Source organism: Tyto alba, unplaced genomic scaffold (genome assembly GCF_018691265.1).
Source record: "Tyto alba isolate M040663 unplaced genomic scaffold, T.alba_DEE_v4.0 Super-Scaffold_27, whole genome shotgun sequence".
In the NCBI taxonomy this organism is placed as follows: Eukaryota; Metazoa; Chordata; class Aves; order Strigiformes; family Tytonidae; genus Tyto; species Tyto alba.
Window position 1 is genome coordinate 640474 of NW_024881301.1, and position 26472 is coordinate 666945.

The window sequence follows — 26472 nt, forward strand, 5'->3', positions numbered from 1 at the left end:
GTATTTGCTCAGTATATGGTTGCAAAAGAAATGCTGAATTTGGGTTTGCAGTCTTCCTAGGATGTAAAAGATGACAAATGGAATTCGTGTTTAAAAACTTGTTTTGAGGAAACTTGATGGCAAAAAACTTATATTTAAAAAATAATTCAGAAACTAGTAGGCTTAGAGCAAATGGTTCGGCAGTGATGTGGGATATTTGGAATCCTGTGTGAAGGACGTTTATATGGAGGTGCTATAGGGCATCTGAGTTGTTAGCATGGGGCTGTTAGATAGGAGATAGGGTTTACTGAAGGCCTGTGTTTTTCTGAAGTTGTAAAAAAACCCCAAAAAGCTGTCAGGCAGGATGAATCTCAGTAGAGGTAGCTGGGCAGTCAGAGAAGGGACAGCCTTTGTCATGATTGCTTACGTGCACGCTTCACTGGAGCTTGTGTGTGTTTGTATACACGCGCACAACCAGCCAGCTGTGCAGCAGCATGGTGACTGTCAGCAGGATCTCTGTCCTGAGAGGTTTAGACACTGGTGATGACAGACTGCATGTGCAGTTCTGGTTGCAAGTCAGTGTCTCCAGGTTAGTTCTTTTGGTTTCTTATGAGTCTCTTCGCTGACGATGCCTTAACTTTTATCTGGTTGCTTTTCCAGTCCCAACTGTTGTGTTCTTTTTGAAGGGCATATCCCTCAGCTTTATGCAGTTTATGTTTTGTGATTTAAGACTCCTAGACAAACAACAGCAACTCTTCTTATTTGCGGGGAAGTAAGGACAGGATGTGGGCAGAATAGTTTTCTGTTACGTTACTTAATGCTAATTGTTGCCATATCATAGGCAACAAGTAGCCTGTAGTTAGCAGGAGCACCTAAAATAGCACTAGAGATCTGTGTTTAAATGCCTGAGTCACAAAGGAAGTATCAAAGGCTTGTTATTATTACAAAAACTTTTCTTTGCATGATTTCTACATAGATAATGCTTACTAAAGCTGTCAGTAATCATGATTATTTCTTTTTTTTAAAAGTTAGCTTGTTAAAGTCTTAAATGATAGGTGTATATTTCTCATGGCAAATTAAGCAATCTTGAAAACTGTTTTCAGGATTAATAGCAGCAACCTTGTGATACTGGATAATGTTCCATGAGAAAGCATCAGACTGTCATTGGGAAGATTTTTTTTTTTTTTTTTTATTCCTCCCCTCCCCCCCCCCCCTCCAGCCGATGTCTACAAATGTTTTTGTAGATCTAGCAGTAGGAGTTAGAGTCAAATCAGAGATCTTATACAGTAGTAGTTTAAGATGTAGTGAAAGGCAATATGCAGTAATATAGTAGACACAAAATACATGTGCTCCTGAATGCTAATATTCAAAGTATGTGTATTGATACTATCCTTCAAGCAAAATTAATAGCATTTGCTATCAGTTCCTGTTGTCTTTAGGAGTGGGAGGGAACTAAATTTCAAAGAGAACATCTCAGAGTTGGCATGTCTTATTTGTTCATATTTAAAAAAAAAAAAAAAAAGGACAAAAAAGCTGCTTCTCCAAAAAGAGATACTGGCATCAACGTATGGCTTCTATAAGTGAAGTGATGAAGTCATTGGAATTGTTTATGGTAATAGTCAGCTAGTGAATCACATTCAGCAATTGATATGCCTGTGGTGTTCCTGTCCCAAATGAAAGGCTTGATTCCTATAAATGGTTGTTTTAACATTGAAAGAGGAATTGGGACCATGTGGTTGGGAGAAAATGAGAAGTGGTTACTATTCTGAGAATTTGTTTGTGTTATTTCTGTAGCAGATGTTTGTAGTGGATATTCAGGAATTATCATGTGGTTTTCTTGACAAACATTTGAAAGAAAAAAGCTAAGTAATACTCCTCAACCCAGTCAGGACCACTGTGCTATATCATGCTCTATATATCAAAGCTTAAAAACAGAGAGTTGAAGCCACTATCCTGGTAATTATATTTTCAACACAATTGGTTTTGCTTGATAGGTATGGCTAAAATATATGCAAGTTATGCATATATGGCTAAAATATATGCAATATGAAAGAATGAACTGAAGTTCACTGAAGGAGATGCTTAATTTCAGCAAACAAAGCAAAAGGTTAGTGTTCCTGCAGTAGTAATAATTTAAATTAATCAGGAATCCTCTGAGTATTTCTATTAGGGCATCAGTTTGCCATTAAAAGATTTGATTTGCCTCAGAAAATCTTTGCCTGCGACTCAAACTTCTTGTTTACTCTTGTTGTTCATGTTAGATTCTGGCAGGTGGGGTTTTTCAGGCTCTTCTTCTGCTGGGGTGTGTGACCCTGCTGTTTATTTGCAAAACTCTCCCCTTTACCCTTTTAAGAATGAACTGTGGCTTTATTTCCATTTAGTATAGTCACCTGCTGTCCAGTTTCTTAAGCTTTGCTGTGTCCTTCCTTCAGGAAGCACTAAATTTGGCAATATTGCAGTCAGGAAGTCAGTGAAACTGGAAGGACACAGAAAAGTTGAGTGGCTGAGTTTATAACTTCTGCTGATCTGACAGTTGCAACGCTATAAATCCCATAGGCCTTAGTCTCTGATTATTTACTTTGGTTAATTATGCATTCATTATGACTAAGACCCACTATTCTGAGTTTACTGAGATTCTGTGATGCTCTCTGAAGTAATTAAGTTGTCAGAAAAAGTCAATGTAGGAGTTGACTTCTCCATTCTGGGATGCTCTGGATAAACTGTTGTTCATGATGTAACTACAGCAGGTTATGTGACTGTAGCAGCCTCTTGTGTTATGTCTGTAAACTACACTTCTCTCAGGTGAAAAACATGTGCTTTATGTGACTGAAAAAAAACTGATGGGGTAGGATTATGGGGATGAAGATGCAGTTACACTGTGCAAGTGCACAGCTGCTACATAAGCAATGACAAAAGGCTATCAACTTCCATTTCTTGGTGAAATACTTGTATGAATATCTTGAAATGGTCACTGAAACTTTCCCAAATGCTCCAGATCCCCCCCAGATGACATCTGATGTTATTTGTACTGTAAGTAAACCATAACTTTGGAGCTGTAAGTGCAGTAGTACTTCATTCATACCTGGAGACAAAGAAAAAAAATAATGCAGAAACATTTTCAAGTTAAAAGTGTACTTACATATTTTGGTTTTATAAGGGGTTTTGTTCAAGTATTTCTAGTTCTTAGTTTAGGCGCGTGTGGCCCCAGGTCCAACCAGTAGTGAGGCCAAGCATGTATTCTCAGTAGCACCAACACAGGTATGCAGGAGGTACATGTACATGTATAAATACATAGTTGGCCACCATGTCAACACTGAAAACAGCACCAGTGCAAGCACAGACAGTGCCAGTGGCTTTACCCTGTTGCCCTTTCTGGGTTCTGCTAGTGGCAAACGTGTATACCCAGTACGGATCCTTGCAGTTTCTGGGTTTAGACACTCTACCCTGAAGCTGGCCGTGGGTCCATTTATCCCCCACTCCCTCTTGCACACACACGCAGGCTCAGCCACTGATCCCAAACACCACGGATTTTCCAGCAGCTTACTTGCACCCCTGTTTTCCTTCAGTTGCCTCACTCGGGCAGTCTACCCCACCCCAGGTTCCCGGGCCACGTTGCCAGTTTGCTGACTAGCCCAACTTGATGCTCCCAGTGATCGCACCCTGACCTGCAAATGCTCATCCCCCTCCTTTGCTGGCACTACAGACCCACTGTGACCTGTGGTCTGACTCCGCTTGTCAGGTAGATGCACACACCCACGGAATAGAGCCCCAGAAGAGTTACAGGAGGAGTTTAATGGGCAGACATCAGTGTTCGGGGGCAGAGTACAGCTAGACACGTGTACTGACCTGCAGCCTGTTGGCAGGTGACCGGTCCCGGTCCCGCTTGTCACTATAGCCCTGCTTTTCCCATGCTTGTTTCTCTACAAGCTACTTTGATCCCTCCCTTTTGCCACCTCTGGTTCCTTCCCTAAACTTCCCATAACAGGACTGGTGCAGGGGAAAGGCGTTTGGGAGATTGCAACTCGTGATAAATCTGGTAGCCCTGTAAGCAGTCACACCTCTCAATCTGAGACGTGCCCGATGGTTCTCCTGGGATAGCCATGGGAGCAGCTGGGTCAGGGTATTTAGGTGCCCCTCTGCTCCTTTGTCTGGATGCAGAATGACTTTTTAATCACATAACAGCGTTAACTTTGATTTGTGCTGGCAAATAATCTGTTTAATCATTTTCAAATGCAATTGAAAATTTACGGTAGAAGTTACTGGCTGACCACAGAGGTAGAATTAAAGTGATGCTGTTACAACAGCAGTACTTTGAAATGTTACCTCAAAGCACAATATTTTAATAGCAGCAGGAACAGGGAGAATGGTAGAATGATTGTATGAAACTTTGTGGAACAGGCTTTGATAACAGGCTTTGCTAAGAGTAGTAATGCTGTAAGCTTTTAAATTGTAAAATGAATTGATTTTGTTCTGGATGATTTGCATTTGTGTAGAGACATATTTGGTCGATTTTTAAAATAGATTTAGTTCATACTTGATTTGTACATTTTGGGAGTTGTGATAAATCACCACTTGCCTTTCGTAACAACCATGAAGGGATAATTAATCTCTGTTTTATAGAAAGTAAGCATTGGACATCGTAGGAAATAGGGATTTATGAACAAGGTCACATCATTTTAGGGCATGCTGTTTATGGATTTATGGTGTGTCTGAAGAACGAGGCAGATTATGACGTGCGCCTCAGTGTGAGGCACTTGGAGATACGCAGGATTTGGGGATTAAAAAGGAGCAAGTTAAGTGCAAGCAGATATCCATTGCTTTCTTTGCCAAGAGAAAAGTAAGTGTTAGAGGGCATGTGTTTTAGTAAGCAAGTTACATTTGAAAAAATCAGTGAATCCAGTGCGATGCTTCTGGAAGATTGCATCAGTGAAACAATTTTGTGTTGTGGTCCTGAGGAAGAGAATCAGGAAATAGGAGTAGGCTTTACTCATTATTGCCTCTTGAGGATTACAGGCCTAAGTAATAAAGTAACTTCTCAAAACATACTGTTGTATTACACTGGACTTTTTTAAGAATCTAGTAAACAGGATCAAGACTTGAAATTTTAAAAAATTTTATTTAGTGTGTCATAAGAGGAGGACACATAAGTCGAGATTCTCAGGCTGTGAAAGTAAACAATTTGATAATACAGTATTAAAAGTTGTTTATGCTGTGATTATTGCATGCTATTTTGATGGTCTTAGATATATTTCTAAAGATCAGAAAACCCAAAGGTTTTAGTGGACTTGGAGCTTGATAAAGTTGATTGATATTGTTGTTTTTTATTTGGGCCTGAATTTTTTTTTGTAGAGACTGCAGTAAATGCATAGCTCTAAGATGAGGTTTCAAGTGTCAGGAATGTAACCATCTTCTATTTTTACACTTGACCTCATTTCTATTTTCTTTTGCTAAAGGCAACAGGCATATGTTCTGTTTCTGCTGGAAGTGAGTTTTTTAAATAACTTGAAATGTTTATGTGCAGTAAGCTTTTGAACTTTAGCACTGGCTAAAATAGTGAGTATTTTGTCACAGGCCACATTTTGCCTACTCAGAAATTACATGAACTGTGACTTGATCTGCTTAAAAACTATAGCTGTGGAAACTACATTTGTGGTAAAAGGTTAGGAAAGTTTCAGCTCTTGTACTAAACCTGCTTTGCATTTCATTATAAGAGGATTCTCCCTCCCCCCCAGCTGTTATTGGTTCCTCTCTGAAGGTGATAGCGAAAGTAAAGGAGCATCATATTTACTATGGTTTGTTATCTTCTGGTCACCACAAACTGAATTATTAAGCACTTCCTTTCATGAAGAGAAACAGATTTTGTTTTTAAAATGTTGAGTATTTGGCTCATCCTTTATGTGAAGGCATTAGTTGCTTTTTGATCAGGATAATGTTAAAATTTGCAGAAATGTTTGTTTCACTTGTGCCTTTTGCCTTTTCAGGCTAAACAGGGTTAGATATTCCAAAAGCGTGGGATTTTGTTTTTTTGTTTGTTTGTGTTTTACACATCTCTACAGCTCTTCTAATTCTTAACATTTGACTGTTATAGCTTACATAAACATGCTTGAAATCGGTATTCTCTGTTAAATACCCTTGTCCAGAGCTAAGTATTGTGACGATGAGTTTTGCAGCCTGGTCACTCTGTAGCTCACTAATTCCTGTGAAACATGTGCACAGACAGCAGTTTCTCTTCTGAAAAACAGGTGCATGATACAGACTCAGCGAATATCAGACATCTGTATGTATTAAGCATCACTGATTCCTATCTGTCTTATGAAGCCCTGATATTTTAGTCTTGCCAGTGAACAGGCTGCAATGACCTGGTACCTCCTGTTTCTGTGGGTGTGTTAGGGCCTCTAGAGAAGCTTCTCATCTTTCTCCTTTCTCCCAGCCGCTCTGTGATAGAACAGTACTCTTCGACTAGATGATATACTGGACAGACTTAAAATAGTTGTAGCCTAGGAATAGGCAGAGCTGTAGGCAGACCTTTTAAAGTGTGCTGTAAGAGGACTGCCAGGTTCTTTGATGGACACTGCTGTGGGAGGGAAAGGGGATCTTCTGTATGTTGGACATCGGGCTACGCTGACATCCTTTGCTTATGAGATCTTTTAGTGGAACTGTGACAGATCTTGGGCTCCTTAGAGATAAGACTATTTTATGCAGTATGCTACAAACAAGCATCACCAAACGTTTTCAACTGGTGTGGGCAGAGAAGCAATATTAAATGTTTTGACATCTACAGTTAATGGGATACTACAGAGTACACAGAATTGGGGCAGAGCTAGTGTTCATTCACTCATGAAGATATCCATACAAGCTTTTGATGTAATCACCAGTTTGCATATAGCTGACCCCTAATGGTAAGCAACAGACTGGCAACTGTTGTCTTGTTGGCATCTTATCACCATGTTCTGTGAAAAAAGCATGCCATGCTCTCTGATCAAATACTATTACCAGAAAACTGTCTAGTTCCACCACTCAAGCTGCGTCAGTGCCATAGACATCAGTTCTTGTCATTGTCAATCAGGTTTTCAGACTTCTGTTAGCAGTTAACACTGTTCTCTGAAATCATTGAAATTAGATTTTTTTTTTTTTTTTTTAATCTTTCAGATAGCATCACTGGACTGACAAATAACAAGCTTTTGTTCTTCTGGGTTTTTTTTGTTTTGTTTTTTTTTTTTCTCCTGATAATACTAGCTGTGCATCTTGCTGCTTTGGAAGATTATTTTCAGACCACTGAAGAGGCTATTATCAGCACTTCTGTTCATCTGCTTCAGAATATGAGGAGGGGCTAGTTCTGTGGGCTGAGCATCAGCAACTGGTTATTAATACTGCCCATCAGTAATGGACAAACTCTTTATGCCTGACAGACTAACATCCTCTGCACCGGTAATAATATCAGGTGCTTAAAGTCTTATGAGTCTTTTACAAAGACAGGCTAATCAGAGTATTCCAGAGCTGTTTATTATCGCCTCAGCCTCTCATCAATGGAGACTTTTTCATTTTACAAATAAGAGCATTTCTTAACAAAAGTATTATGGAAGATCCTGGCTAAATTAAAACTTACTGTGAAATTAGATACTAGGAGATCCTTCTAAGAGAAGGGGGTGTTTCTCTGCTTAGTCCCAATTTAAAGCTTTTTGTAAAATGAATTACTAGATTCAGGATGTTTGTAGGTATGCAGATCCCAAAGACCTCAATGTGTTTGAGGTGGGGGGGAAATAATTTTATGCAGATGACCAATAGATAATCTTTACTAGTGATCAATGAGTTGGTAAACTAGGGCAGTGAGACAGCTTTCCTGTGTCTCAGCAGGGAGCTTTTGCAGGATGGAATTAAGGAAGGTCAGTTGGTGACTGCCCAGAGGGCATTCTAGGAGGTGAGCACTGAAGCTGGGTCTGTGGTGACCACAGTGACAAAGATGGGAGAGTCATAAGCATGGCCCTGAACAGAGAAAGACCACAGCTGAGGCCTGAGGACCTGCTCTCTGAGGGTGTGGGGCTGCTTTAGTGCTTACTGGGTATGGATCTGCACCTTGAAATTTGAGAAACTTTCCTGTACTCCGGGTTTCACCCCAGTATGGCAAACTACTAGGTATCTCGGGTGGAAATGGTGAACTCTTACTTCTTTGTTTTGAAGTAGGCATTCAGAACGTGTTTATGTGGTGTCACGGGTGGGAGACTTTGTTTGAACCAGGAACTGCTTCTGAAGCCTGGGAGGCTCAGTGTTGCAAGCATTATTTGATTGCCTGGATTTTTAAGCAGTAAGGAGAACTGAGTTGGGATGCGGTGTTAAACTGTGCATTAAAAGTTCCATCCAGGAAATACATAGGTTTCTTTGCTTTGCTTTTTAAAATTCATTACCTTTTATTACAGTCTTTATCGGTATACCTGAAAACAGGTCTGGCATATAGAACTGGTATATAGAAAATCTTCCTTTCAGCATTCAGTTCTTGCCATCATGTGAAGAGGGTAGATAGAATTTCAGATGAGAAACAAATCCAGTACAGAAGAAAATGTAGACTGAGAAAGGAATGTATCCCAGTCCAAATAAAGGGAGGGGGTGGGTGTGTGATTTTTTCTTTTTTTTTTTCCTGGGTGGACAACCAACAAAATTCTATGCTGTTTTATTGGTTTTTTTTTTTTTTTTTTCTTTAAGTTCCTGTAAACTGTCTCTGTGGTTGTTTTGTTTTGTTTTGTTTTGTTTTTTTTTTAAATGGAAGGAAAAAAAAGTCAAAAGGTTCAATAGACATTCAGCAAGGTTGTTCCGAAAGTTACGCCCGTGTGTAAGTACCAAGGTTAAGGTCATTTGATCATGAAATCTGTGCTGATGGGCTTGTCACTGCTCATAGATTTGTGGAGTGCCATGAGCTCTAGTGCACCTTCTGAGAGAAATGCAGTATCATGTGTGCTGTTTGGTATATTCAGGTGACTGGAGGTGGAGGAAGAGTGAGAGCACACACCTGGAATCTTGTATAAACAGCTGTTGAAGGCCTAAACAGGATCAGGGCTTAAGCTTACATCAGACTTGACAAACATTTTCTGCCCAAGTAGGTCAATGCAATTCAGGTTAAGTCAGTAGTTGTAGCTGTTTACATTCATTTGGCTTAACTTAATCCTGTGGTCTGTGCCTTGTTCCACTGCTGTATTACAAAGAACCTTGAAGTATGCTTTGTGGAGTGTATTGCATTGAAGAGCTGACTGTACTTGTTTTTTTACTCGTTTCTGTTTAACTTGAAAAGCTTCTAGAAATGATCTACTGAACAGTAGGTTAGGAGTGAATGTTTGAGTGACACGAGTCTAGACTTCAAAAACATGCAGTGTTTCCAATAGAATTTTCCTTAGTGCATCAAGTAGTACGTTACTATATCCCGAAGACAACAGTTTTTCTTCCTTATAAACTATTTGCAGTGACAAAACAAATAGCTGTGGAAGAAGGCAGTTAAAGTAGCAGCTAATTTTCCAAAGCACTTGGGCTTTTTATTACCTTTAGTAGTAGTTTAGCAGCAAGGTGTACGTGTAAAAAAATTTTTGTTAATATTTCATTCTGAGATGCCTCTGTGTCCCACAGTTTGTTCTGATTTTTTTGTAGTCATCTACTACAGTTACCTCCAGCATACGGTTCATATTTTGGTTTTTTCTTCGCTTTTGTCTGGTGAAGCTAATGTTACAATTTCTCTTTTCCTTTCAGATAGTAATCAATCATTCTGTTTATTCAAAAGGTCCTGCTGAAATCTTACACTCAGCTCTGCAGTTTGGAGTTGAATTTCCTCTTGTGTGGCACTGTTACAATACTTGAGAGGAAAGCAGAAGCTAAACTAAAAATGGAATCTTTTTTGTTGTAGGAGTCTGGACAAGACAAGGGTGGGCAAAACATGGTCTTAAGTTCATTACGGCTGCAGGAGTGGCACGAATTGGGTCTGAACAGAAGTAGGTCTGACACTTGGTGGCCTGGGAAACTTTAAACCTCTGCTGATCAGAGCGGTGTTGCTGACTTTTGCCATGAGTAAACTGAAACTGTTAAATGGGCTGAAGTGTTTCAGGCATTGGTGCACATTTGTAGTTAGTTCGCTCCTGTTGTCAGTCACAGAATATTACTGCTTGGGGAGACTTAAAAGCAGATTCCTATGTCCGTATTAATGAATAGCTCAGTGGTTTACTGTTGTCTCTTCCCCCTCCTCCCCTCGTGCCTAAGGAGAAAGGTTCACCAAGCAATTTTGTGTGCCATCCTCGAGTTTAAAGTAGTGTATCACAGTCTTAATTCAGTGTGGTGTGGTGTGCTCCAGGCTGGTATCTTGGTGAAAATAATTCTGAGGAAGAGACTTGAAATAGAGTTGATCCCATTTACTATATTTTCTATTTTTTATCCTTTGAAACAAAATAAGAGTCAAGTTAGTAGGCTCAAATAACTTTTATTTTTAAGGAGTCATCTATGTAGAGTCAGGATATGTTAGTGTTACAAGATGCTAAATTTGTAAGATACTTGACATCGCATGGATTTAGCAAAGGTGAGGTTTTGTCTGTCAAATTAACTGAATACCTTGCTAGCATGATATTTAATCTGTATTTAAGAGAGTGTTCAAGTCCTTAGCGACCTAAGGAATTAACTTGAAGTGCAAATGTATTTGTAAAAATTCTGGAATATGCCAAAGCTGTGTCCCTTTAAGATCTGGCAAAAACATTTTGGTAAACATTATATCTGGTTACTAGCTTCGCAGATAAGAATTTTGTATATCTTATAAAATGGTGAAGAATTAAGGCACTTAAATTATCAGCACTTCTTAGATTCACATAGCCAAAGAACACCTGTTCAATTAATGTGGCAGTATTATAAAAAAAAAAACAAAAATTATTTATGATCAGGAATTCCAGTAAAACTGATTACAAGTTATGTTGGAAACAGGTCAGAGGTGGTGTGATACGGTTGTGTGAATTCTTATAGAAATTGGAAAGTGTGTTGACATTTCGTTTTTATTGTGAATGTAAGAAACTTCAAGATAAAGTGTTCCAATTTGTAAAAATAAATTGATGAATAGTGTGGAATGAGAAACAGAGGTTTATTTTTTTTAGTTGTAGTCAGTTTTAATCAGTGAATGAATTTTTCAATTCAAGACTGTATTGAAATTTTAACTCCTTCAATTTTTGTTGGCTTCTGTATTACAGAAATTCCTGAGGCTAAAGGCAATTTCTGCATTTGGTTAGTTATGCACCCTTCTTCTTTCTCCTGAAGTTTCTCTGCCTCTTGGTGTAATAGGCACCAGAATGCTGCTTGTGTTCTTTGTGGACTCTGTGTTTCAAGTTAGGTATTGGTGAGCTTCACAGGATGCTTTCTGGGAGCACTGCAGCTGCATAGAAACTTTTGTCATCGTATGTTCTGCTGTCTTTAGCTTGGTCCTGGGTCAGCTGTCACAAGGACGCTTTGACTAACTTGCCCTTTTTCTGCAGCTGTGCTAAAATAGCTTCTGAGAGGGTTTCTTTTGTGTGTCTAAATAGTAGAAAAAACCATTTCTCTGCAGCACAAGAGGTCATGTTTCATGAAAAGAGCTATTCAACTTCCCTGGGATCTGTTTTGTGTGGTTTTAGTTTAGTGTGTTTTTTGGTGGTTTTTTTTTGTTTGTTTGTTTGTTTTGTTGTTTTTTTTTTTTTAACAAAAATACTTTACACTTGAGTAGCATTTTTGGTTACCTATAGCTGTAGAGTCCAGAGCAGAGCACCGCAGTTGATTAATGAAAGCAAACAAAAACCAAGATACCTAAAAAGCAAACAATATCACTGTCTACCTAATGTCACCTTTTTCAGCTGGGGCAGCATGTCCAGAATAATACGGAACCTTCAACTGCACTTGCAACTAGCCACTCTGTTCTGCTGCGTAAGCATCCCGTTCTTCAGAGGAGGCTCTCCATTTGTTTTCTCTCCTACTTCCCACAGTGTCATGCTGTGTACTGGGCCTTTTCTCTTCTTGCCTTTGAGATTCTGTGTGATAACCATTCATGAAATGCTTGTTGGGCGTCATCAGGAGAAAATCTTGTGATACTATGGTAACTTTAACTGTCAGATAATACCAAGAATATCAAATTACAAAATACCCGAGGAAATTAATTCTGTTTTAGCATAATGACTATACTGAAATTAGCAAATGTTATTTACAGGAAAAAAAAAATGGTGTGAAACTACTAAAGACATTTTTTGATAGAAACAATAAAGCTTTAGGTTACAAGAACAGCCTTTTTCGATCCGAGCGGTTTGTGTGCTTACAAGCTGAGCGTAGGTAGTTGAAGTTCTCCATCTGCTGGTGCGAGGTGGTGAATGCACTCCCCAGGTCGGGCTGGAATGGTATTTCTGTTTCTTAAACACAGCAGCCGCATTAGCCTTCAGGAAACTCGGTGCTTACTTTACTTTTTAGTTAAAATTATTTCCAAACATATCTCAGGACAATCATGAACTTTTCAGGATGAAGGGATGGCAAAAACTATTGCTTTAGTCACTGTAGATTATTCAACTTGTTAACTGTCATTTGATTCAGTTGTTCATTGAGCTTTTAGGTTTGATGCAAGTGTAGACAAGCAAGCAGGGCTGAAATATTTTTACAAATTATTTTTTACTTTAAAAATATCCTTCAAGTTTCTTATTTACTGTCTAAATTGTCCCTTAGTGGTTTTTTTTGTTTTTTTTTTTGTTTGTTTGTTTTTGTGGTTTTTTTTTTGTTTGTTTGTTTTTTGTTTTTGTTTCTTTTTTTAAAAATAAAGGGACGTTCCTGTGTGATTAAGCATACACAGGCCTACTTATTCTGCTGTGGAACACTAGGATGTTGATAAGTGTGGTGTTTTTTTCTACTTTGATCAGAGGTTTTCCTGCTGGTTGATAATTGCACCTGGTGCACCTGGTGACTGCTCACCTCTTCCCGCTCCAGAATGTCACTGAGAATTGGTTTTGCTTCAGACAGAAGCACACAGCTGAGTGGTGAGCAGGCATTGTTTCACCCATGATTTTACCGGAGCTCTAGCATCCCTGAGCATCTGCCCTCCTCTTCCTTTAAGTATGGTTGTAGTTAAGGAGAGGCATTGTGACTGTATGATCTGGTAAATCTGAGCTTGTGTGCTTGAAATTTTAAACCTAGCTATATATTTTAGCACTGGCACTATATGGTTGTTCGTGGTTTATGTAAATTAATAAAGGCAAGGAAAAGGAAACACTTCTGTCAGAATTGCAAATAGAAAAAAGATTTCCTGTGTTGGAAGACTGTTTTGTGATGGCCATCTAGACAGCGAAGGGATAAGATTTGTACAACTTTTGATGTTGGATACTGTAGAAACTTTTTTTAAAGCAAGAAGAAATGAGCAAGCCAAAACGAATGTCAAAGTTTAATCATAGTTTTCTCTTATTTAGGATTATGTGCATCTTTGTATATGTCCTTTCTGCTCAGAACTGATCTTTAATAGTTGTACTACTCTCTTGATTCTGAGTTTGGTGTTCAGAAAAGTGAATTTATACATTGGACTACAGTCCAACAGGTGAGTACATTTTTTTGCATTCGCAAGGATGTTTCAGTGCTTCACTTCAGAACCATTGCTGTTTGCAGTTTAGTCCTTCAGGAAAATGGTTCAAACTCCAAAGTCTTTGTTTAATGTTGCAATGGAGGAAAAAAACAAACACCAAACTTGAAGTTGCTTGTGGTTTCTGGATGTTTCCATTTGTTTTTATGGGAAAACTTATTTTTAGTATTGTTTTGACCTATTAGACATGTGTAAAAGGATTCATGAGTGTTCAAAGAAGGTTCTTAAGTTAATTAATTTAAAGTATTTAACCATAAAAACTGTGTTGCAGTGATCCCTGGAATGTAAATTTAGAAACCGTTTTAATTCTGATAACTTACTTGATCTTGGGCATCTGGGTTGTGTTTGTAAATTCCTGACTCATGAATTTGCACAAATAGGCATGTACAAAACAGGAATTTGCTGAATTTCATTGGACTGTTCTCGGATAAAAGATTACATTCCTCTTATTAAAAAGAATGCTCAGTGAAATATGCTAGGTCAAAGAGGCAGGTGGAATTTTTTTGAAAGGTGATACTCAGCAGTGCAGTTACTCAGGGGTGAATGTGTCTTTGATTTGGGTATTTTTTTTTTCTTTCTGTAACTAAGTTACCTAGAGCATGTAACAAGATTGTGATGGTTGTTGACCTGTTTCTCTTTTGAAACTCAAGTTATGTAAACATACCTATTTTCCAGGATTCGTTGGTGATGTGCTTCTGAAAGAAGAACTGAGAGTCCGTTACATACTTACACTTCTGGGAAAACTTTTCTCCTAATGTATTTTGCAAACTAATTGAATTATCATAGAAATTCATCATGGGAGGAGCTGTGAGTGCTGGAGAAGACAATGATGATTTAATTGATAACTTGAAAGAAGCTCAGTACATTCGCACTGAGAGTGTGGAGCAAGCCTTCAGAGCGATTGATCGTGGTGATTATTATCTGGAAGGATACAGGGACAATGCTTATAAGGACTTGGCCTGGAAGCATGGAAATATACACTTGTCAGCACCTTGCATTTATTCTGAAGTCATGGAAGCACTGAAGCTTCAGCCTGGATTATCTTTTCTAAATCTGGGTAGTGGCACCGGATACTTGAGTACAATGGTGGGATTAATATTAGGTAACTTGAACATTTTCATTTTAATATAGTGTTCCTACATATTTTTAGAAACCCTGCAAAACTTTACTTTTACTTCTTTAAAAATGACAGTACTTTACTTGAGACTGGGTGTTTCTGCTGTTAAAATACTGTATTTTATCTACAAGATGTTCACTGACACTGTTCCGTGACATTTCATGGAGTGTTTTGGAAGGGGCAGTTGTTCCTGCTTGCCTTTCTAGAGTCTAAAATTCTCACTTAAAAGGAAAAAGCCTTTTTGTGGATTAAAAGGAAAAGGCACAGAGGAACAGTTTTTGAGGACCAAAATTTTAGTCTTCGTTTGCACTGTGTTTATGCCCTTACTCTAGGTTACTGTCTTGATCTTCAGTTTTTGGAAAGAAAAATCTAAATTGTAAAGGCTAATGACTCTTGAAGAAACTTAATTGAAAAATAAATCTCTATCTGTGCAAACAACTATTTTAAAATACATTTATTTAATCATTTTATTAGTGAGAAAGTTTTGGGGTGTAGACTGGTAAGACTGTTTAATAACTGCAGGTGTGTAGGTTTCTAAAACTGCTTAAACAGATTTTCACTGTGTTTTTTCTTCTGGTTTCAAGTACATTTCAAATGCATTTCCCGTGTAGAAAAAAGATGGAAAGAAATACTGCTGTCTAAAATTAAATTTTAAAACCTACCCTAGAGAGGAAAATGCTTTTATTCTCCCTTCTCCTCAATACAGAATACAGAGCACGCATACCAAAAAATACTTTTTATAGATTAATTTCACTATATTAAATAACTTCATTTTATTTTACTATGTAGTTTTAATAGATATTTTACTGACTGTATTACATGGAGTTTTCATTTTTCCTTGGTTGCAGAAACCTTGCTGACAGGTAATACACAGATTTTGCATATATTTATTTATACAACTGAGGTGTGAAGAGTTGGTTTGTTATTTTTCAGTTAGTTTAGTTACTTTGTGTCATCTGTTTTTACTTATTAAAGAGTAGAAATAACCCCTAATAGTACATAACAAACATAATTTGTTGGCATCTGGGGCGGTGTCTTTTGTTCCAGTTAATACCAATAAGCTCAATAGATTCCACTGTTGTCTTGTGGAAACAGAAGTTATGTTCATTCACAGGTAAAAATAATTAAAAAAGATACTCTTAGCGTTGCTTTGCCCTTTTCAGGACTGTTTCTGTTTGGGAGTAGATATTTTTAATTACATTTTATGGTCAACGTTCTATTTCATTATTAAAATAATTAGTAAATATTGCTGCACTTTTTTTCTCTAAAATATTTGCTCCAGGTAGTGAGTAATGGTATTATCTTATTTCTCTGCCTTGTGTAAAGCTTTTTATTTCATTATTCTTTCTTAACCATGATGCTTAAAAAAGAAATTGTGGCTTATGTATGTTGCACTTGTATCTTTGTATTTCTCTAACCTATTTTGACTGGCTCTTGGTTTGCTGTTGAGCAGTCCTGAGTTTGACCTCTCCTTATCAAGCAGGATTCCTGTCCTTCAGAATATTATATGCAGAGTTGAAGAAATTAAACAGGAAAAGGCTTGTCTTCTGCAGAGGGTGAGATTGGCGGACAGGCCCCGAGGAGCACAGTTACACTGCAGATGTCCGCACAGAGCCAGCTCAGGTGCTGATAGAGGAGCCTGGAGCAGCAGCAGCTCTGCTGCTTACAAAATGAGACTTGCTGTATTTCTGCAGTGCTGTACCCACTCTCCGAAGCCTGCTTCGTGGTGTAATGTGGTTTGAGTGCTAGGCTGAGCCGTGCAAGATAGAAATACAATTTATGTGCCTTTATTTTCATACTCTGCTCCCTTTGACAAAATTGCTATTTACGTATAATCATTCTTCTTTATTTTAGTGTTTGTCTTAAGCTAGGGAACAGCTGCTTTAAAAAAGAAAAATAAACAGATGTAATTTTCTGACAAACCATATATATTTTTAAAAGCTTACATTTTTTTCTGAACTGATTTGAGTGTGCACTTCAGTTAGTAACAGAGCACCATGTGTTTTTTGACAGTAGTTGGGTATCTTTCAATTTAACAATGTAGTGAGTAGTATTTCTGGCACATTGGCGGTGTCAAAATAACTAGATTAAATTATCAAATAATTTGAAACTGGTAAACATTTGCAAGTATAGCAACGTACTAAAAAAACCCCCACTACTCCACCAAGATTAAATTAACTGTTGCTGATAATGTTAAAAGTAAATGTAGTTCAGTCTAGGTGGTGGAATTGCTAGCTCATTAGGCTGAAGGAGGTCTTTTGACTTTGGAGAGTAGCAGGCAAGTTGGTTTCACATTTTTAGAATGGCTGACTCTTTGCTTAAATGTACAGCTGTGGCTTTCCTGATGAAAGAGAACACATTTCTCACATTTCTGTTGAAATTATGAATACTGTGGTGTATCATGATGTGGTAGTGTCTTGCATTCATCGATTTAATTTCAAGCTGTTGGAGCAACTGACATTTAAATTTTTTTTAGTTGTTTCTCAAAATTGAGTCTTGAAAGGAATGTTTATATGAATTTTGGGACAGGTGTTGATGCATTTTTAATTTAAATTATGAGGTTAAAGGAATGATGATTCATTTTTAATTAAAGAAAACATACCTTGGATACTTTTGCATACTGTAGATCTGTAAATACATTGCTTAGAAACATAGCCTACTACTGTACAAGAGAACATTAAATAATTAAACAGCTAGGAAGGGATTGCCTATGCTAATGCTATTCTTAATGTGATAGATAATAAACTAAACTTACAGTAGGTATAAGTGTCAACAGGAGGTATATGTTTTCCCAAGTTCTAAGAACGTCCCTTGGATGATCCACCTTCCTCTGCCTGCCGTCAGAGAGATCTTGCAAGCGCTGCCTATGGTAACCCAGTAGATTGGTTTTCTTTCACCTAGTAGAAAATGTTCTAAACTATGTTAAGAATTGCAATGGATTAATCAGTTTAGTCGCATATATGATTTTTTTTTTTCTTGCAGTAAAATGAAACCTTTCTCAGTAACCTTAGGCTTCTTTTAGTAATTGGTGCCCTAGAAAAGACAAATTGAATTCTGTTTCTTTGGGGTAACATCTTTGAGCTAAATGTTTAGGAAAGATTTAGAATGCAGTAGAGGATAAAAATACAAGTTTTGTCTAATCTTATTGATGTTTACTTTCCCTTCTTCCCCTTCCCTCTCCCTTTTCCATTTCTACGCCCCAATGACTAAAGTCCCTGGGCTATGAGTGCATGTTAAATATAGTATCCCCACAGAAAATGTGACTGTCTGATTCAGACTCCTTCTTGGTATGGATAATCCCCATAATACTGCCTCATGAATTCTTCTTGTTCCTGAAAAATAGCATTATTTGTTGACACACAAACTGACTTGGAAATGCACTTGGATTTGATTGCAGGAAAGCAGTGTTGCAGTGCTGATAGGATTGTGATGAATGAATAGAATGTGGTCAATTTAAAAGTTCAAGATAGAAATTAATTATTATAATAAATCAGAAGCAGGCTTCTGCAAGAGCAGATGTGGCTAAGGTATATAATACCCCATCTCTGAATTGTCGAAAGCTGAAAATTTTGCCATACAAAAACTTCAAGATTTAGATACCAAAATATGGACTAAATTACAATTCGAAATGGTTGTATTCCAACTAAATACTGTGGTGAAAAAGAAGGTTCTCAGACTGACTTGTATAGTCAGGTTCATTTTTTTCCTGTATGCTTACAGAGAAAATTCATACTACAAAATTGTTTTGCCACAGTTCTGTCCCAGTTCTTCCATTGATCCTTTGGCCTTTTACCTTTCTCTTAAGCATTGGTAATGCAGATACAAAAACTAACTTTTTCTAGTGGTGTTGGGAGACTTGTGTGTTTTATGTGATGGTAGGTCTTTTGCAGATGAAAGTTATAATGTTGTTCCATGCAGTTGTGCTGTGCTTGAAAGAAACAAACAAACAAAAAACAAAAACAAAAAACCAAACCAAACAAACAAAGAAAACCAAAAACACCCTGCTGTTTTTATTTACAGGACCTTTTGGGATAAATCATGGAATAGAGCTTCATTCAGATGTGGTAGAATATGCCAAGGAAAAATTGGAGAGCTTCATAAAATATAGTGATAGCTTTGATAAGTAAGTATCTAATTTGCCTAGTTGACTTTGCAGCAATGTTTTTGTTTTTAAACTGAGTGCATCATTGCTTATGAGTTTAGGGAGGGGAGAATGGCATCACACAACCAAAACACAAAACTTCCAGTTTGTGACACTAGTTCATGAGGTAAGTTAAGGCTTAAGAAAGCATTATTTACAAGTGTTCTTTACTTCTGTGTGTTCTTTACTTCCTGCTGTGTAATACTTAATAAAATTGATTTCCTGCATTTTGGTGGTATCTACACATACGTATGTGCACATACATACATACGTACTTGAGAATGATGTGATATGCAAGTGTCTTTGCATGTATAGAGTAATTTTTATACATGAAGTCAATTTTTATTATATAATTGTACATCATCTTTCTGCACAGTATTAACTTTTTTCTAATCTTACCACTGTTGATCTAGACATTGATAAGTTTATCTGATTGTCTTCATGTTATTACCTGAAGAGGTGGATTTAGGAGTATTCCTCTACGCTCATACACCACTCGTTTTTACTGGTATACTTCTGGGTTACAGGGCTTTGAACTTTACTGGTCCTACCTACTTGACAATGTTTTATTATTAGTTTTAAGTTGGCCCATAAGAATTTGGGTGTTTTGCATCTGTGAAAGGGACAGCAAGGTTCTAGCTGGGGCCGTTCTCTATAAAGACTCTCCCCGTTACAGGCGATAAGTTCTCCAGGAGCTGACTGTAAGGTAGCTTCTGGAAATACAGAAACACTTCTGAATTGTAGGAGCAGCCTAGGAATTGTATGGCCTATGCAATTCTTTCTGCCCCTTTACGTTTGTTGTAATGTGCTCTATGAACTGCCGTGCTCTTCATTATGTTGACTGGAGCTCAATCCACTTTTTTCCATACCCCAAATTTACAGAGCTCTGGTCTGACCACAGGCCTTCCTCCTTATGCTCCTAAGTAACAGAAGGCTCTTAATTTAGAGTGTAATGTTAAGTTTAATGTATCATCCTAGTGTTACCTGTAGCTGAATTAAATTCTGTACTGATATTGTCTAGATGATTTTAGTACTATGTTTCCCCATTAGATTAGATAAAATTATGTAAGAGAAAATAAGTATGTTTCATTACTACTGCTTTAATTTTAATGCAAGCACTTATGTTAGCTGAGATTAATACGTACAGAAGCCAGAACAAGTAAAAATGGATTCATTCAGGAACTTCATGATGCACTTCATATAATCTGTCTTTAAAAACCGTGTGTGAAATGTGGTCACTTGTGATCATTACTAATATTGCATCAGTGGTTCTATTAAGTTAGATGTACCTGCCAGCTAATCAATTCCTGCACATACCTGTACTCCTGCGTTCCTGTAGGTGTGTGTACTCAGACATACAAAAACCTGGACTTGATTTGAAATGCCTTTCCAATATGGTGATATGTTTATGTAGAGAAATTAAGAGAAATTGAGTGAAGACATAGCAAGGAAATGTTGTTATTATTGTTTAAATAAAATCTGATCAAGTTATTTATGTAAATGAATATCAGAACACTTACACTTAAATGTGCAAGGATGGGGAAAAAAAAAAAGTTGTTAAACTTGGCATCAAGTGAATGTCACTGTTACACGTATATTGTGTTTGAAGGAAATAAGTGATTTTACACAGTAAATGATCTAAATATTCTTAAAGGAGAAGAGGTGTATCTTCCCCTAATTCAGTGAAGGTCAGTTCTGGGGACAGTGTTATAAGTGCTGTGTGCTATTTACAGTGATAGTTAAATTGGTCTTTAGCTATACAGTGTTATTCCAATGAGGGGGAAAAAGTCAGCAGGTTGGTGAATATGATCTAAACTTTAATGCTAATTTGTATATTCTATCTTGTCATATGCTGTTTAATAATCCACCTTTTCCTTACAACAGTAAAATACTAAGCAGTGGCTTCAGAAACACCCTTCTCACCAACCTAACAAAAAATATACTTCTGTGAAAGTGCTTTTTGATACAAATCTGCTTGGTAATAGCTGCACTGCAGCTCATGTGATACTGATTAGCTGGTTGGATTTTGTGTTTTGTGGGGGGATTTGTAACCTGTCTTCTGCTGGCTAACTGCTTACTCTGTGAATACTTGGTATGTTAATGTAGTTAATGAAGATGGTGTGTGGGTTTTTCTGTGATGGGGTCCTTCTATATTCTTTTTTTTAATGTAAGTGATTTTATACAGCATGCCTTGAATTTTAATCTGCCTCTCAAAGTAATGTGCTTTGGGTCAGTAAGTCTGGTTTTGATTCTTGTTTCAGTAACTTTTTCCTGCATCTTCATTTAAAAGTGAAAGATAGCCCAAATTGTGCAGACTGTGGCATCTGAACTTAACTATTGATTTGGTCAGCTTAGCGTTTGGATGAAAGACCGCCCAAGAAAAAGATGTGCAGTGTCTCTTTACTGTTGTACACTGGTTTATAGCTAGCAGGCGTCCTTACTGTTTGGAAATAGATTTTACGTGGCAAACTGGTATGAATGAAGTTCATTGTCAGAGTGGATGTGTGTGTGGTGGGTAAAAATACCTTACACTTGCCGGTAAGCTGGACTGAGGCATGCGGGGGGACAGAAGGAGCACAGAGACCACGATCCGTTTTCCTGGCAGTAACAGAGTTAAGTGGATGGAGAATTCTGTAGAACTTTGCTTTGCTACTTCCCTGTGGTCTTTCTTTGGCGCATAACGTTCATCAGTCTGGTCTGAATATTTTAAGCAATCTCATTTTGAAACAAAAAACTGGGGTTTTAACCTCACGGGTAGGTACTTGGAGAGCTTCAGCCTAGATCCTAAATAAATACATTGTGGTGTTCCTTTGCTTAGAGTAACAGGCCATGAGCTTTGCATCTGACTCATTCTGTAGAGCTGGATGATGATGGTTTGCGAGGGTTTTTTGCCTTTTAACACAAGATGGAATACTGCTTTGATGCCATTTTTATGGGGGAATGATCCAGCAATGTGTGGTGTAATACAACTTTTTTCTTGATTCCTGATAAAAATGTTGTTGAAATATAATTAAAAACTTACTTTTCTGTGATTGGGTAGGTGCTTGACCAAAGACTGCAAGCAGTGTAAAAATAGCATGTCTAGAAGAATTTGAGACACTCTCTTTGCCTAAAGGGAGGGTTGTCTGTCTCTGGTAGCTGGGCTTCTCTCAGTTTAGGCCTCTTGAACTGTTAATCAGAGGAAAACCTTTTTAGGTACCTGTTTCAGAAAGACAGGTAATTCCAGTAAACACTTGTATCTGTATCCATATCCCACCAATCTATAAAAATAGTTTTCTTCTAAATGGAGGTGGAGTTATTAATTCTGAGAGGTAAACTACTGCCTTGATTTTACTTGACAGCATATGTTTGCCGGCAGAAGCAAAGGAGAAGTTCCATCTGAAAGCATCTGAAAGTGTCATGATTGAGGTGCAAAGATTTTAGGTACAGACTAAATAAATTTCTCTGTCTGAGCCTGAAATATGTGTGAGGCTCTCTTTCATTCTGAAAACCTTCAGGGAATGCATGCCAATTATGGGGAAAAAATCATTCCTTAAGAAGGCTCTATCTAAAACACATATGTGCAAGTACCAGGCCCCGCTTCACCTGTTTATTGAAGGGGAATGTGTTGTTTTTTCTGCTCCCAGTCAACTTCTAGACCTAGAATATCCAACTCGGAGAGAGAGCCACAGGGCAAGGCTAGGTTGCCCATCTTCTAGCACCCTATCAAAAACCAAACCTGGGTAAGCTGGTGAAGTCCCTGCTGTGAAAGAAAATCACCAACCCTTCTCAGGATCAAAAGAAACCACTTCAATGGTAAGTGAAAAGAACCCTAGTACTACTTCTGCGATAACTGTTATGGGTGAATCTTCTTCCTGAAGTCCTGTAGTAGATTGTGATGGCATTGAAAAACAGTAAGCTTAATCTTCCAACAGAATACATACTTGTCTTCATTGAAATTCAGCATTCCTGCTAGGATTCTGAAGGCTCACTCCTTTCATTAAAGAAAAGGAAAGATTTGAAAGATCTGAAATGGAAATTTCCTTATACACACAAAGAAAATAAAGCTCCTTCCTGCCTGCGCAGCTGGTTAATGATTGCAGTAAAAAAAGCTGAGCAGGGAAAGCGAACTGTCTCCAAAACTCACTGATGCCTTTCTCTGTTTAAATCTTACTGATAACTTAATCTTATTTTCAAATAATACATTTTTTTTTTTAGTGGTAAATGAATTCTTGTTGAGCTTTAGTCCAACTAAAACGACACGGGGACTACAAGAATTCCAGCGGGATTCTTTCATGCCAGAGATTACGTTGAACAAAAATGAAAGGAAAACAGGCTTTTGGAATATCACTTTTTTATTTCGGGATATTAGAGAAGTGCTATTTCTAATCCTACACCTTGTAAACCAAAAATGACAGTTGAATATACTCTTATCTATGAGGGAACTAAACCTGCGTTCTTCAAGTACTTGATAGCGTCGGAAATACATATTCTTCCCCTCTCAGAACCACACATATCTTTTAGAAATAAATAAATAGAAAAATCCCATGATGGCCACTGCGTTTCTTTGGAAAGCTCTCATTTCTACAAGTTTGGATAGTATTTAGAATATTTGTTACATTAAGGCAAGTGATAACAATGCTCAGTGCATGGTTTCAATAAAGTCTGTTGCTTCACCAAAATATACAGTATAAAAGCTCACAATTTCAATGTATAAAATCATTTTTCTGCTTCAATAAAAAAAGAGAGCCAAATACTCCTTTCTTTTTGTAAACGGGTAGGTTGTTTTGCAGACTTATGTTCGTGGATGTATTAAGGTCCTGACAATAACCTGAAGTGATAGAAATTTTTTTTCTCGCTTCCTGGTCCACTTGTTAAAAGTCACTGTGGAACTGATAAAAAGTATTCCTTCAATATAATGCTTCATTTTACCACCAAAGTTAGATGTAGTATATAATGAAGTTTAAATTGCATAAACCACTGTTGAAGGGAGATTAGTTGTAAGTATTTTTGAGAACCAGTGTTTGAATTTTTCTTGAGAAACAATTGAGTATTGTGTCTTGGTCCACTTGAATGAAACTGATAAGAACATCAGAAATTATAAACAAGATAGCTGAGGTTATATAATAGAACCTCCAAGACACTTTATTCAGAAATGAAGGTGACAAATACAAGTGAAGCGTAGATACAAGTCTCTTATTTGCTGTCCCGAGAGCATTGCCTGGAAGCTGAAAAAAACATTTAAGACAAAATTACTGAATAGAAATTTTACTGGCATCACTTCTGGCTGTTACTCTAATGCTGTTTAAAATTACTATTATTGTAATTGCATGCAAGGGACGTGAAAGTTGTTATGGTAGATTTTCTAGTCAAAGATTAAATAATTTATTTGTTTCTGTTTAATATTTATAGTGTACATGCAAAAGGTATCACAATTCACAATAAGCTCATAGGTAAAATGTATGTAACTTTTCAACAAAACATGCTAGCAAACCATGAATATGCATTTATACATGAACCAAAGACGAGTTCAGAGAGCTTGAAAAAAAAAATTATAAATGAGATGGAATGAAAAATGGAGAAAAAATAAAGGTGGAAAGCACTTGCCATCTTGCCCTCCTATTGTCCCATTTAATAGGAAAAGAATTAACACTCTTTAAAAATCATTTAACTGCATTGACTGATGCAGGCTTTAGTTACTTAGCTAGCGTTTTAATCTGAAATCGGCAACACTGACAGGATGTAACATGGGAAGTATTTACTGAGAAACAAATAGGAAAACTTTTTCCTGAAATATGTAAGAAGTACCTTTAAATCTGGTGTTAGTTCTAAAGCACTTTTGCAGTTGAGTAAAATGAGAAAGGCTAATGAGGCAGAAATTGTAAAGTATTTCATTATTCTGTTGCATGTTCTTGTGGCATGCTATATGACACAAAGCCGTGTGAGTATTGACCTTCATCTGTGGCTTGCAGAGAAGAGAAGTCTTATGCCAGTTTAAAACCTGAAAAATTGACTAAATGATCTGAAAGCTTTCCAAAGTTTCTTTCGGTGAATGCATTAGTGTTTAAACAGGCTCTGGGAGTACTTGGAGTATGATTACTGATTTATTACATTCTTATGTTTGAAATAGGAGAAGCTCTGAAAGTATTGTCTTTAATGCAAATGGACAAAGGAGCCAGAACTTCTTAGACTAAATTATGTGTAGCTTTTCGGTCTGTGTCTTAAAATAACCACAGGAAACACTTATTTTTTCAGTTGCTATAGCTGTGTTTTAAATAGGCGATTTTTTTGTTGAAGACAGTAAAAAACTTCTAAACCGATCTGCCAGAACTGATTTTTTTTTTTCTTCTCCCTTATCTCCCCATCCTGAGGAGTGTTTTTGCTGAAAATATGGTCAGCAGTATATTAGAATTAGGATAAAAGTGTTACTTCCTTGTCACAGTAGCAAAAACAGTTTAATGTTTTCTCATATGTTTTCGGAGTCTAACATTTTGCACATTCATTTCAATGTCTGGTTATTGATGTATTTGATGTTGTAAGGGAAGTTTGATGTAAAGTTAATTTCATGAGTACTTATGCTGGATTGTTTTGTATTATGTATTAAAACCTATTTTGTTTTTTACTATGAAGTGTTATGCGTGAAATTTGCCTTGCAATGGTTTTGAGTTCTTTGTTTCAGTGTAGTGTCACTAGTTCAAATGGCAGGTGTTAACAACTCGCCAACCTTTTCTTATACATTCTTAAAGTTGAGTAGTCCTTTGTGACCTAAAGTTAAATAAATTTCTTACTAGAGGGGAATTATTTGGAGCAACTTGATGATACTGAATGATATTCCAGGCTTTTTGGAGGGTTTGCATTCACTGACTAAAGGAAATGAGTCTGGAAGGGAAAGCAGTGTACTAAATTCATACTGAAATAAGTTTGCTTTCTGGAAGGGCTGTGTATGAGCAAATGGAGATACGAGTATGGTCAGTAAATATAGGGGTAGACAGAAGCGTACTATTAGTTGATATCCTGGTATGAATGTAGTAGTTGAGAGGTATGAAATGTAGCTGGAGTGATGCGGGTTTTAGGAACTAATTAATATTTCTCTTAGCAAAAGATGGGATAAGTCGTTTAAGTGGTTCTTCAATGTTGCCTTTTTTTAAAGTATCTTGTAACATGTTTTACTGTTTCCTTCAAACACAAGCCTGTGGATGTTGAAAGTTCTTTTTCCTTCAAATTACTTGATTTTTTTATCCCCATTTTTTTTAACTTGTTCCGTTTTAAAGAATCAAGTCTGTATGCCACTTTAAAAAAAGACAATTCATGCCTACCTCCACCTAGCTGCATCTTCAAGAGACATCAGGATAACATCCTGCATTCATAAACGTTGCATAGAGAGAAGAGTTTACCCCAAGAAGCATCCTGTACATCTTCAGAGTTGGAAGTAATTAAAGGGCAGGTTCTGTGGTTGGGCATTAATTGTACAACCAGCCAGCTAATCCCCTTGTGAAAAAAACACAACTGTGCTATTAGGGTAGGCTATTAAAGTAGGTACTATGCTCTCTTATTTTTTTATTAGTATCTTGCTATCACACAAATACTAGATTGGTGGATATGGATACAAGAGCAACAAAATTTAATCTTAGTTCTTTGCTATAAATGTGTTTTTAAATGGCTGTT

The 26472-nt window shown here is 37.2% G+C and overlaps 1 protein-coding gene across 6 annotated transcripts in view; it reads left to right on the top strand.

The window, feature by feature from the left end:
• The window catches only part of PCMTD1 (protein-L-isoaspartate (D-aspartate) O-methyltransferase domain containing 1), a 45594-nt gene that overhangs the window by 5064 nt on the left and 14058 nt on the right, over window positions 1-26472 (top strand). For 4 of the 6 annotated variants that reach the window (XM_042797890.1, XM_042797895.1, XM_042797894.1 and 1 more), the window contains exons 2-3: window positions 14246-14672; window positions 18708-18810. In XM_042797890.1, the coding sequence (XP_042653824.1) occupies window positions 14366-14672; window positions 18708-18810 (410 nt within the window). In that variant the 5' untranslated portion in view covers window positions 14246-14365. Of the gene's footprint in view, window positions 1-12957; window positions 12978-13403; window positions 13529-14245; window positions 14673-18707; window positions 18811-26472 lie in introns of those variants that run through there. The other 2 variants (XM_042797892.1, XM_042797891.1) reach the window with 2 other exon arrangements.